General features: G+C 48.2%; 1 protein-coding gene across 1 annotated transcript in view; it reads left to right on the forward strand.

The window, feature by feature from the left end:
• TSPAN14 (tetraspanin 14) overlaps nucleotides 1–13,307 on the forward strand; it is a 75,311-nt gene that overhangs the window by 43,381 nt on the left and 18,623 nt on the right. Inside the window, exon 3 of the mRNA XM_038744084.1 lies at nucleotides 12,194–12,244. Coding sequence (XP_038600012.1) covers nucleotides 12,194–12,244 — 51 coding nt within the window. The remainder of the gene's footprint in view (nucleotides 1–12,193; nucleotides 12,245–13,307) is intronic.

Here is a 13,307-nt window from a genome sequence, read left to right on the forward strand (position 1 = left end):
GACCTTTTTATACAGTTTTGGAAGGTGGTTTTAAAAATTTATTTGAATAGGTATTATGATTCAGTCAGCTGTATTTATTGAGCTCTTATTGTGTGCAGAATACTGTACTGAGTGCTTGGGAAAGTACAATACAAAAATAAGCAGTGACATTCCCTGCCCACAATGAGCTTACAGTCTAGAGGATTTAGAAGATGATGTAGAAGATTACATTATGATGTAATGAGAAGCAGCATGGCATAGTGGCTAGAGCCCAGGCCTGGGAGCCAGAAGGTCATGGGTTCTAATCCTGACTCCACCACTTGTCCTCTGTGTGACCTTGGGCAAGTAACTTCACTTCTCTGGGCCTCAGTTAACTTATCTGTAAAACGGGGATTGAGACTTTGAGCCCCACGTGGGACAAGGGACTGTGTCCAACCCGATTTGCTTGTATCCACCCCAGCGCATAGTACAGTGCCTGGCACAGAGTAAGCACTTAAAAAATACCATTATTATTATTTACGTAGAAGGTGTCATATCACACCCAACAGTGGATTTTGGAAATCTAAATATTAGTGGTCAGAAAGCTTGAGAAGAATATATCCAAGAAATAAAAGCAAATGTAAGTCAAGCAGGGGGAGATCGTATCATCCCTTATCACATTCTAGAAGCACTTTGTCCCTCCCTAGTTCCTTCCCTAGCCATCATGTTCAATTGCTTATTCCCTGATGGCTCTTTTCCATCTGCCTTCAAATATTCTCAAGCTTCCTTCCTACTAAAAAGCCTTCTGGATCTTGCTGCACTCTCCCACCCCCATATCCCCACTCCCATTCCTGTCGAAATTCCTCAAACCGATACCAAACCCCTTCCTCCCATACCATTCTTGATCTGGTATCCACTACCTTCAGTCTATTGAGACTGCCCACTCCAAGGTCACCAATGACCTCCTCCTTGCCAAATCTAGCAATCCGTACTCTATCCTAATTCCCCTGGGTATCTGTCATTTTTGGCACTGTGCACCACGCCTTCCTCCTGATAATATTATCAGGAGAAGCAGCGAGGTCTAGTGGATAGAGCACAGGCCCGGGAGTCAGAAGGACCTGGGTTCTAATCCCGGATCTGCCCCTTGTCTGCTGGGTGACCTTGGGCAAGTCATTTCACTTCTCTGTGCCTCAGTTACCTTATCTGTAAAGTGGAGATTAATAATACTGTCAGCCTCATTTGGGACATGGAATGTGTCCAACCTGATTAGCTTGTGTCTACCTTGGTGCTTACTCCAGTGCCTGTCACATAGTAAGCGCATAACAAATATTCTCCCCACCCCACCACACACACACCCAAAAAAAAAATCATAGTTTCACCAGCCCAGTTTTTCTCCTAGGTTTTCCCCTACATCTATGGACACTCAGTCTCTTTCACTGACTTCCCTTCCACCTTTCATTCCTGAACTTTGGGTGTCCCTCTAAGCTCTGTTCTGGGTCCTTTTCCCTCACTTTCTACTCACAGCCATAGGACACTCATCTGCTCCTACAGCTTCAGCTACTAACTCTAAATGGATGACACCACTCCACCCCCAAGGAAATCTATTTTGCTCATCCTTACCTCTCTCCCCATCTGTTATCTTGTATTTTCTCTTGCCTGCTGGACATCTCCAAATGAATGGCCTACTAACCCTTTAAGCTTCATACATCAGAAACAGAACTCATCCTCCCTCCCAAATCCTCCTCATTCATTCATTCACTGTTGTATTTATTGAGCGCTTACTGTGTGCAAAGCACTGTACTGATGCTTGGGAGGGTACAGTATAGCAACAGACAGACACATTCCTGCCCACAACGAGCTCACAGACTAGAGGGGGAGACAGACATTAATATAAATAAATAAATGGAGAAATAAATTACAGATCTCTACGTATGTGCTGTGGGGATAGGAGGGAGGATGAATGAAGAAGCAAGTAGGAGAGGCGCAGAAGGGAATGCGAGAAGAGGAGATGAGGGCTTAATCAGGGAAGGCTTTTGGAGGAAATGTGCCTTCAATAAGCTTTTGAAGTGGGGGAGAGCAATTATCCTCCTAACTTCCCATTTTTAGTCAACCCAACACCACCTTTCTTTCCATCTCCAAAGCTTGGAACGGTGACGATATCTTTGAGTCCTCACGCCACTTTTCACATAGTCTCTTAGTCCTGTCATTGTGGCCTCCACAATATTTCCTTATTCCACCTTGTCCTTTCCACCCAAGCGACCATCACCTCGGTTCAGGGGGCTAAAAATCATTTTTCTTTGGTTGCCCTGCTTCTAGACTCTCCCTTCCCCAGTCTGTACTTCACTTGGCTGCTTGGATCGTTTTTCTAAAAAAGAGTTCTGTGCACATATTCCCACTCTTCAAAAACTATCCATCTCCGCGTCAAAGAAACTCTTTTCCCTCAGCTTTAAGGCACTGTCAGTTCACCTCCTCCTACCGTATCTCACAGAACTCCTAATCCAAACCAAGCCTGTATACCTCCTCTCTCTAATACCCACCTACTGTGCCTCAGTCTCATCTCTCGTCACTGACCCTTTTCTTATGTCCTCCCTCTGGCCTGGCACTCCCTTCCCCTTCATATCTGACCGACCACCACTCCCAAAAGTTAAAGTCCTGCTGACATCATATCTCCTCCAAGAAGCCTTCGTTGACTAAATTCTTTACCTTCCCTTCTACGTCACCTATGCATTTGGGTCTGTACCCCTTAAGCACTTTGATAGCACCTCCACCAGGCCCATAGCACTTCGATACATTTCCTTATACTCTTGTTTCACCATCTATAACTTATTTTATTGTCTCTCTGCTGAACTAGATTTTATGCCCCTTGAAGGCTACCATATCTACTATACTCTCAAATGCTTAGTACAGTGCTCTGCACACAGTTGGCACTCAGTAAATAACCACCGATTGATCAAACAGAAATTCTTGATCATTGGCTTTAAGGCACTCCTATTCCCTCACCACCCCATTCCCTTCTACTACATCGTAGTTTACACCCTCCATTCCTTTCAGACTCACCTTCTTACCGTGCTTCTTCCCAACTTTCCCAACTTTCCCACCTCCAGCCCTTGTCTCCTGTTGTGGCTCGCACCTGTAACTCCTTCCTCCCTTCAGATCCATCGGGTCTCAGCTCTTTCCATCTTCTGATATCTCATCCCCTCCTGGAAACTTTCCCTAATGAATTTTTCTTCTTGCCAGATTACATCCTACCAGCTGTCATCAATCAATCAAATACGACCGAATCAATGGTATTTATTGAGCACTTACTATGTGCAGAGCACTGTACTAAGTGCCAGGGAGAGTACAGTGCAACAGAGTTGGTAGACACATTCCCTGCCGACAATGCAGCACTTTGGCACTCTTTACCTCGTGTTGGACTTTTACACGTGGTCATCGTCAGTCGTATTTATTGAGTGCCCACAGTATGCAGAACACTGTACTAAGTGCACGGGAAATTTCAGTAGTTAGTAAACGTGATTTTCTCCTTCAAGGATCTCACATTCTATTTACTTATTCTGGTATTTAAGGACTTCCTCCCATCCGTAAATTATTTTGAATGTCTGCTCCATTAAATTTTAAACTCCTTGTGGACAGGACACCCGGGTGGTCAATAAATGCTATTGATTGATATGTTGTATTTATGTGGTAAAGATGGTAAAAAAAAGTTAATTATTTAGCTGTGACATTGCACTCTGTGCAAAATTCAGCTAAGTAACACTGCTCTTAGTACTAAAATAGCTTAACTGAAAGTAGCCCCTGATTTTCTTTACCCCAGGAAGTGAATTACTATTAATGAGGAGAGAGCAGAATTTTTGACAGTGTGAAGACTTTGTTTTGTCTGGGATCGTGAATCAAGTGTTGACAGCTTGGGAAAATTTTGAAAGCACCAGTTTGTGCCGCCCATTTTATAAATAATATTATATATGTTTCTGTTTATTAGATATCTATAAGCAGATTAGACCCCATCCCTGTCCCACAAGGGCCTCACAATCTAAGGGTGAGAGAGAGCAGGTGTTGCAGCCCCATTTTACAGATGAGGAAACTGAGGCACAGAGACGTTAAGCGGCTTGCCAAAAGTCACAGAGCAGGCTCATGGCAGAGCCAGGATTAGAGCGTAGGTTGCCTGACTGCCGGGTGTGTGTACTTCCCACCAGGCCATACTCCTCTAGACATGGAGAGCTGTAGCCTTGTGGAATTGAAAAAGGAAGAGATTCCAGGCAGGAAGGTGATGATGCCAAGACTGCAGGCCTCTGGGAAAAAGAAATGGTAGCATTCACTGGAATGTGAAAGCTGAGAAGAAGAGTAAATTTAGTAGGGAATTTCCTCTCTCTGTAATTTATTTTAATGTCCATCTCCCCCTCTAGTTTGTAAGCTCCTTGGGGATGGGGTTCCTGTCTACCAACTCTCTTGAATTGTACTCTTCCAAGCGCGTAGTACAGTGCTTTGCACATAGTAAGCACTCCATAAACATCACTGATTGAGATTCAGGTTACTACCATGTCAACAAAACCAGTTGGGTAGTGTTTCCAGGAGAAGATAGCGGTCAGAGGTGTCATAGACAGTCAAGAGGACAAGGAGGGTGAGGACAGAATAGAGGCCGTTAGACATTGCAAAGAGGAGGTTGTTGGAGACCTTGGTGAGTGATGGGGTGAAAGCCTCCCTCAGAGAAAAGGTAGCAAAAAACCTGCCTCTTCAGAAAGCCCATCCATTAACAAGAATTTTTTTTAATGGTACTTGTCAAGGGCTATCTGTACTAAGGCCAGGCACTGTACTAAGTGCTGGGATCGATACAAGATACTTTCTTTGGACAAAGTCTGAGTTGGACAGGGGAGGATTTTAATCCCCATTTCACTATTTGAGGTAAGTGAGGCACTGAGAAACCAAGTAACTTGCCCAAGGGCACCCAGCAGGCAAGTGGCCGGCTGAGAAGCAGCGTGGCTCAGTGGAAAGAGCCCGGGCTTTGGAGTCAGAGGTCATGGGTTCAAATCCCAGCTCCGCCAATTGTCCGCTGTGTGACTTCGGGCAAGTCACTTAACTTCTCTGTGCCTCAGTTACCTCATCTGTAAAATGGGGATTAAGACTGTGAGCCCCCTGTGGGACAATCTGATCACCTTGTAACCTCCCCAGCGCTTAGAACAGTGCTTTGCACATATTAAGCGCTTAATAAATGCCATCATCATCATCATCATAATTAAAACCCAGATCCTCAGGTTCCCAGGCCCGTGTTCTTTCCAGAAGGCTATGCTGTTTCCCCTATTGCAGGCCAACCAGTAGCATTTACTGAGTGCCCTTTGAGTTCAAAGGACTGTACTGGACCGCTAGGGAGAGTTTGCAATCTAATTTTAATCCTCTTCATGAATTTCATTTCTTTTTATTCTATGAAATAATAATGTTTAGGTATACCCGTTGGTACAGTAGTGATATATTTCTCAAAAAACACGGCTATGTAGTGAGCCATATGTTTCTCCATTGATTTGTGAGCAGTTTGTTCCAGAACCACCCACAGCATGACCAGGCTTTGCAGATAGAAGTCTGTCAGTCAGTAAGTCAGTCATATTTATTGCTCTTTCTGTGTGCAGAGTACTGTACTAAGCACTTGGGAGAGTACAATATAACAATAAAACAGACACCTTCCCTGCCCACAACGAGGTTACAGTTCCCACTTCCCACTCCTCCCTAAACCATACCCCCACCCTTCATTTTTTCTAGGGACTTTTCTAACCTCTTACATCACTTTGGTACCCCACAGCACTTATGTGCATATCCTAACACAGTATTATTTCCTCCAGCTGTAATTTATTTCAGTGGCTGTCTCCCCTCTAGGCCGTAAGCTCCTTGTGGGCAGGGATCGAGTCTACCAGCTCTATAGTTTTGGATTCTCCCAAGTGTGTAGTACAGTGCCCTGAATGCAGTAGGTGCTCAGGAAATACCATTGATTGGTTGATTTGACCCCAGTCTTCTGCCTTGATCCCTGCTTCCCCAGCTCTCCCCACCACCATCCCAGGATGTATTGTTTTGTAAATAAACGAGGTGTGCAGCACCCCTCACACCGTGCACTACAGCAGCTGCCAGCAAGAGAGGGGAAGGAAAATGCAACCAGGAGTCCCCTCCTAGTGGCCAGAGGCCTGGTCAATCAATCAATCAATCGTATTTATTGAGCGCTTACTGTGTGCAGAGCACTGTACTGAGCGCTTGGGAAGTACAAGTTAGCAACATATAGAGACAGTCCCTACCCAACAGTGGGCTCACAGTCTAAAAGGGGGGGAAAGCAGCAAAGATAAAGACGGAGGCAGAGAAAGACAAAGAGAGAGACAAAGAGAGGCAGAGACAGGAAGACAAAGACAGAGAGAGATTGATAAAGACAGAGAGAGTAATAGACAGAAAGGAACAGAGAGTCAAAGGGAGGAGGGAGCAGAGAGGGAACACGAGAGTCCCAGGGCCCAGGAAAGGACAAATGAGATGGAGGACCTGGTCCCACTTCTGCGTCCTTCCCTCCCTCGTGGGACAGGGAGGCCACCCTGTGCAGTTGAAGTGTCTTGCTACTCTCCATCTAGCTCTGATCCCTATTCCCCAATGCCCAGCCACCTCCTTGGGTCCCTGCCTGGCTTCTGGGAGCTCCAGTCCCAGGTCACCGACATCCCCACACACCTCCCTCTCCTCCTCTATTCCCCTCCCTCCCATCCTATTCTGTGTGACTGACCACTCCCTGGCTCCATGGTGATCTTCCTGGTTGCTACTGCAGACCACCGGTGCCGGGAAAGATGTGAGAATCTCTGCCTTAGTGCGGCTTTGCACTTCTGGTGCTAACCTTCTCACTGTGCCTCCATCTCTCCTGTCTCCTCACCGACCCCTGGCCCATGTCCTGCCTCTGGCCTGGAACGCCCTCCCTCCTCAAATCTGACAGACAATGACTCTTCCCCGCTTCAAAGCCTTATTGAAGGCAGATCTCCTTCAAGAGGCTTTCCCAGACTTTTCCTCATCTCCCACTCTCTTCTGCGTCACCATGACTTGCTCCATTCGCTCTCCCCACCCTCCCCCAGCCCCACAGCATTTATGGCTAGATCTGTAATTTTATTTATCTATATTGATGTTTGTCTCCCTGACCTAGAATGTGAGCTCATTGTGGGCAGGGAGTGTCACTGTTTTTTGTAGTATTGTTCTTTCCCAAGCGCTTAGTACAGTGCTCTGCACACAGTAAGCGCTGAATAAATAAGCTTGAATGAATGAATAAAAGGCTCCAGCAGCGTAGTTGGTTTTGGTTAGAAACTAAGGGAGCGGTGAAGGGAGTGACTCAGGAGCGTGGAAAGGGAGGGAACCGGTCAGAACAGCACAGCTCCAACGGAGCAGGGAGCAGGAAAGGAATTGGTTTTCTGGCAACAATTGGATGCACTCTCAGACGGGGCTTATAGAATCAGGGCTATGTCGGCAAACGTTCCCTGACATGCCCCCAAATTTTACATAGCTTGGTTGTTTGGTACCAGGACGGCACTTGTACCAGATTACTAATAAGGCTACAAAGAATTTATTAGTAATTGGTTGCGTTTGAAAAGGGCGAGCTGGGCATGAACATACAGTTGCTCATTCAGCCTGTGCACGGCGTGACCGTCTGGGTACGTGTCAGGTGGATGGTGACTGTCGTGGCGGTGTTAGTGTTGTCAGGCACTGCGTTGGCTGGGTGGACTACGGGAGAAGCTGAGGTCTGTGACAGGGCTCCACTAGGCCACAGTAAGTTGCGGACAAGGGAGAAATCAGTCATTGAGTTGTATTTATTGAGCATTGACTGTGTGCAGAGTACTGTATGTTAAGCTCTTGGGAGAGTACAGCGGAGGTGTGTGTCACGTCCTCTGCTCACGAGGAGCTTAATAATAGTGTAGAGGGGGAGACAGGCATCAATATAAATCACAGCTATTTACATAAGTGCAGTTAGGCTGAGGATGGGGTGAATTCTAAGTGCTTGAAGAGCACAGATCCAAGTGCGAGGCTGACACAGAAGGAAGAGGGAGTAGGGGAAACCAGGGTTTAGTTGGGGATGGCTCACTGGAGGACATGTAGTTTTAGTAAGGCTTTGAAGGTGGGGTGAGTGGTGGGCCGTCAGGTGCGAAGGGGGTGTTCCAGGCCAGAAGGAGGACGTGGGCAAGGGGGTGGTGGCGAGATAGGCAAGATCAGTGTACAGGGGCTAAATTGGCATTAGAGGAGTGAGTGTGGGGGCTGGATTGCAGTAGGAAATCAGTGAGGTCGGATAAGAGGAGGGAGAGTCGATTGAGTTCTTTAAAGCCCATGGGAAGGAGCAGTTTTCAGGTTTCTGATCACTCTGGCAGGCTGGCCAGAGTCTAACTGTCATAACAGACCTCCCACTTTCTAATACCTCCTCTTTTGGCCTTCCCACTACCACTGCCTTACACTGCACACTCTGCACATTCCAGCCCCCGGGCAGTGCTTTGCTGGAAGCACACAGGGTCGTGACCTGGGATGGCCCTATGTGATGAAAACCTGGGGTGGGGTTGGGGTTGCCTAATAGCCTGGCTTCCCCTCTCTTCCTGCCTCTGTGGGAATCTGTGCACGGTTCCCTGCTGTACTGAAGATTGCGTCTTCTCTTTCACTCTTCCCCTTTTCCGCCCTCCTCTTCCCTACCCAACCCCCTCTCTCCTTCTCTCTCTTCCATCTCTTCTCCCCACGCACACACCTCGCCTCCATATATCATGTCCATAGCTGTTGCTGACATTATCTCTAGTGCATATTGCTTTTCCTGGGTGTTGGTATTGCTTTCAGTGGAATTTTGGTTTTTCATTAGTGTGGAATGAAAGCGGAGGATTGTTCTTTTGGGCAGAATGTATTTTAAGTTAAGCATAGTATTTCTGCATAGCAGTTTTCAACTTTTTGGAAGCGAATCCCCGTGGCCCGAAGGTTTCACCTGGAGGGTCTTCCTTCTCACCCACCCAGAAATACTGGGCAGATCCCAGCCAGTGCCTGGGTGAAGAAAAGTAACAACATCCCGAGCAGGTGAGAATAGAAAACGCTCCTGCCACCATGGGCTATGGAAGGATTTCTATTCTCCCTCGGGTTAAGCAGGGCCAGGCTGCCACTGCCATAACGTGACGGCTGCCTGTCAACCTACGAATCAAGCAAAAACTCCTCATTCTCAGCTTCAAGGCTGTCCATTACCTCGCCCCCTCCTACCTCACCTCCCTTCTCCTTCTACAGCCCAGCCCGCACCCTCTGCTCCTCTGCCACTAACTTCCTCACTGTACGTCGTTCTCGCCTGTCCCGCCGTCGACCCCCTGGCCTAGAATGCCCTCCCTCCACACATCCGCCGAGCTAGCTCTCTTCCTCCCTTCAAAGCCTCACTGAGAGCTCACCTCCTCCAGGAAGCCTTCCCAGACTGAGTCCCCTTTTTCCTCTCCTCCTCCCCATCCTCCGCGCCCTACCTCCTTCCCCTCCCCACATCATTTGTATATATTTGTACAGATTTATTCCTCTATTTATTTTACTTGTACATATTTACTATTTATTTTATTAATGATATGCATACAGCCTTAATTATATTTGTTCTGATGATTTTGATACCCGTCTACATCAATCAGTCAATCAGTCGTATTTATTGAGAGCTTACTGTGTGCAGAGCGCTTGGGAAGTACAAGTTGGCAACATATAGAGACAGTCCTTACCCAACAGTTTGTCGTCTGTCTCCCCCTTCTAGACTGTGAGCCCGTTGTTGGGTAGGGACCGTCTCTATATGTTGCTGACTTGTACTTCCCAAGCACTTAGTACAGTGCTTTGCACACAGTTAGTGCTCAATAAATATAATTGAATGAATGAATGAAGGCCGTCCTGCCCCGAGAACTCTTCGAAGGGCCCCCGGGTTGGAAACCTGAATGCAGCTACCATTGCCCCCCTAGAGCTGATGCAGAAAGTGGACACACTAGAGAACGCACATCAGTTTCTGATGGGGCTGGGCTGAGGTCCGAGGCCTCGTCCTGCATCCTCAGTTCATCTTGCAGGCCTTCGAACCGGCCCGCCCTTAGACTGGGGAGCCCCGAGAGGTAGGCTGTTGATGCAGAAGCCTGGTTTTCTTGTTTCTTCTTAAAATCACCCACCTGTTGATCATTGAGGAGGGCAAGCTTCGACCCGGGGCCTCACATACGACTCTATGAAGTGTCTTTTATACCGGGGCTGGCGAAACCCCGGAGACTGGAGGGCTGCAAACCGAAAGCGTAATGCGGCACAGAGTCACAGATCAAAAGTGGCAGAGCACAGGTGTTCATTCAGTGGGTGGACCGCTAGCTAGTGGCAGCTGGGACCAGCCAGCCGAAAATATTCATCAAGCCTCTAATGTGCGCCGAGCACTGCACCTAGTGCTTGGGGTAGAGTACCCTAAAAATGAAGCCTTGGCCCTGCCCTCAAGGAGCTTGCCCTGGAGAAAGGGCACAGCACTTATATTCATATCTGTAGTTTCTTTATATTAATGTCTGACTCCTCCGCTAGACTGTAAGCTTGTTGTGGACAGGGAATGTATCTGTTTATTGTTGTACCGTACTCTCCCAAGTCCTTAGTACGGTGGTCTTCACCCAGTAAGCGGTCAGTAAATATTGAACGAATGAGTGAGAAAGACACAAATGATTTCCAAATAGCGGGAGCAGGAGAAGGGACACCTGTGGCTATATTAGAAGGGTGGATTAAAAAGTGGAAGCCGTGTTCCTGAGTTGTCCTTGACATCAATGCTTGGGATTGTCGGATACAGCTTCAGTGCTGTGAGCGGCTAAAGGGGAGAGCTGGCCTGGGCTGACTCGGGGAGAAGGGGCTGCTGCTGTCTGCTTCGCTCCACTCCCCGTGCAGCAGACACAGGGATGTGTGCGTTGGCACTGTGACTGTCTTCCTCCTAAGGTGGTGTAGACAGGCGCTGGGGCAGTCCTCTCTTCCCTTTTAATCAGGGATGCCCAGAGGGTCACGTCTAGCATGAAAGCAAGAGCCCTGGTGGGTCTGAGGCTTTAATATATTGACGGACAATCATGGTGGGTTTTTTCCTCAGTCCCCTGGGTCCCGCCGCATCCAAATCACTGGTCGATGATCTGCGGGTTCCGCTTCTGGTTCTCCTTGGGAGAAGCAGCCGGACGGGCTCGGGATGGACTGAGCATCTGGGCACCCTCTGTCGGGGCTCGGTTGGGGAGTTGGGGGAGCCAGCCGAGGCTTGCTTGGCTGGGGGGGCAGGTGGTGGGTAGGGGCCAGAGGAGTGGTTGATGCTATGATGGTACCGCTCCTTGCTGGGCTCTGGGTTCCCCTGCTCCTCCTCTTCACCTCCGAGGCCCAGCTGCTGCTTCCTGCTGCCACCTCCCCCTTCACCATCCGCCCCACCGGGCTCAACTGCTGCGTGAGGCAATGGAGACAGAGTGCGTGGACTGGGCCACGGAGGGGTCGCTGGGATCAAAGCCTGGACAGAGAAGGGAAGCTGTGGAAACTTGGAGCCAAGTGGCGGCTGGAGTGGCGGGATTCCCACTGCCCCGGCATAGCAGCCTCCGCCGCGTCCTGGATCCCACGGTCTCAGATGTTCGGAAGGCATGCGGGTGGCCGGTGTTTTGGTCCGCCCGTGGCCCTTGCTGTCTCTGGAAATGTTTCCCCTTTACCACTGTCCTTTAGAGCCAGCCCGGGCCCTCAGGAGCAGGGGCAGCAGCACATCGCAGAGAAGTAGCGTGGCTCCGGGGATGAAGCCGGGGGCATGGGAGTCAGAGGTCATGGGTTCTAATCCCGGCTCTGCCACTTGTCAGCTCTGTGACTTTGGGCAAGTCACATCATTCCTCTGGGCCTCGGTCACCTCATCTGTAAAATGGGGATTAAGACTGTGAGCCCCATGTGGGACAACCTGATTACCTTGTATCTCCCCCAGCGCTCACATAATAAGCACTTAACAAATGCTATTATTATTATTATTATTATTATTATTATTATTATTATTATTATTATCATCATCATCCCACCGCCCTTGGGGGAAATCCTTTCAAACCCATTTCTTCCTCAGTTTTTTCACCACCAGACACCCAGCAACAGACACGCACCATGCACACGTGCATTCACACACACGACTGGAGGGTTTATTTGGAGAATTCCTGCCGCCGACTTGTTGATTTAGTCCATTTATTGCATTGAGAAGGTTTCTGGTTGACCTCCCTTCATCCCTGATTCATTTGTCTTCTCTTCTTTCCAGTTAGCTGGAGTTGCATTTCTTGGGGTTGGACTCTGGGCATGGAGTGAAAAGGTAAGAGCCCGGTGAGGGATGAGTGGAAACTCTTACAAGTAGTTTTTAATGGGAGTTGGAAGGGAATCAATCAGTCGTATTTACTGAGTGCTTACTATGTGCAGAGCTCTGTTGTAAGTGCAGAGTAAGGCTTTGGAGTCAGAGGTCATGGGTTCAAATCCCAGCTCCGCCACTTGTCAGCTGTGTGACTTTGGGCAAGACACTTCACTTCTCTGGGCCTCAGTTCCCTCATCTGTAAAATGGGGATGAAGACTGTGAGCCCCCCCGTGGGACAACCTGATCACCTTGTAACCTCCCTAGCGCTTAGAACAGTGCCTTGCACATAGTAAGCGCTTAATAAATGCTATCATTATTATTATTATTATATAGTGTAAAGATCTTTAAAGCACTTGGGGAATATCCCCAATCTTTGTGCTGTGCCTGTAAAGTACCGAAACTAAGGTTGTTTGTTTTTTTTAATGATAGATACTCTGCACTGGGGTAAATATATAATCAGGTTGGAGACACAGTTCCCGTCCCACATAGGACTCACAATGTTAATCCCCATTTTACTGAGGAAGTAACTGAGGCAGAGAAGTGAAGTGTCTCGCTCAAGGTCACAGAGCAACCAAGTAGCAGAGGCAGGATTAGAACCCAGGGCCTCTGACACCCAGGCTCTTTCCACTCAGCCAGGCTGATATTCCAATTACTTTGGGTGCAAAGGCATAAAAAGAAGTTCACATATGATGTGTAATGTGCTCTCTGTGCTACCCGCAGTGTTACACTGTACTCTCCCAAAGTGCTTAGTACAGTGCACTGCACACAGTAAGCGCTCAATAAATATGTTCAAATGAAGGAATGAATTCCTGCTGACCAATTTGCGGGAGGTGCTCAGGCCACCGTTTCTTTAATTAGTTCCTCCTTTGCACTCCCTTGGTCTGCGAGTCTCGAGCCCGAAGCCCATGTGTTGGTTCCCATGGGATGCTCCACTGATCTTCATTGAGAACGGGGAAGACGGCTGGGTTCGGTGCCTTTTTAGACTGTGAGCCCACTGTTGGGTAGGGACTGTCTCTATATGGTGCCA

Source organism: Tachyglossus aculeatus, chromosome 3 (assembly GCF_015852505.1).
Source record: "Tachyglossus aculeatus isolate mTacAcu1 chromosome 3, mTacAcu1.pri, whole genome shotgun sequence".
Classification (NCBI taxonomy): domain Eukaryota; kingdom Metazoa; phylum Chordata; class Mammalia; order Monotremata; family Tachyglossidae; genus Tachyglossus; species Tachyglossus aculeatus.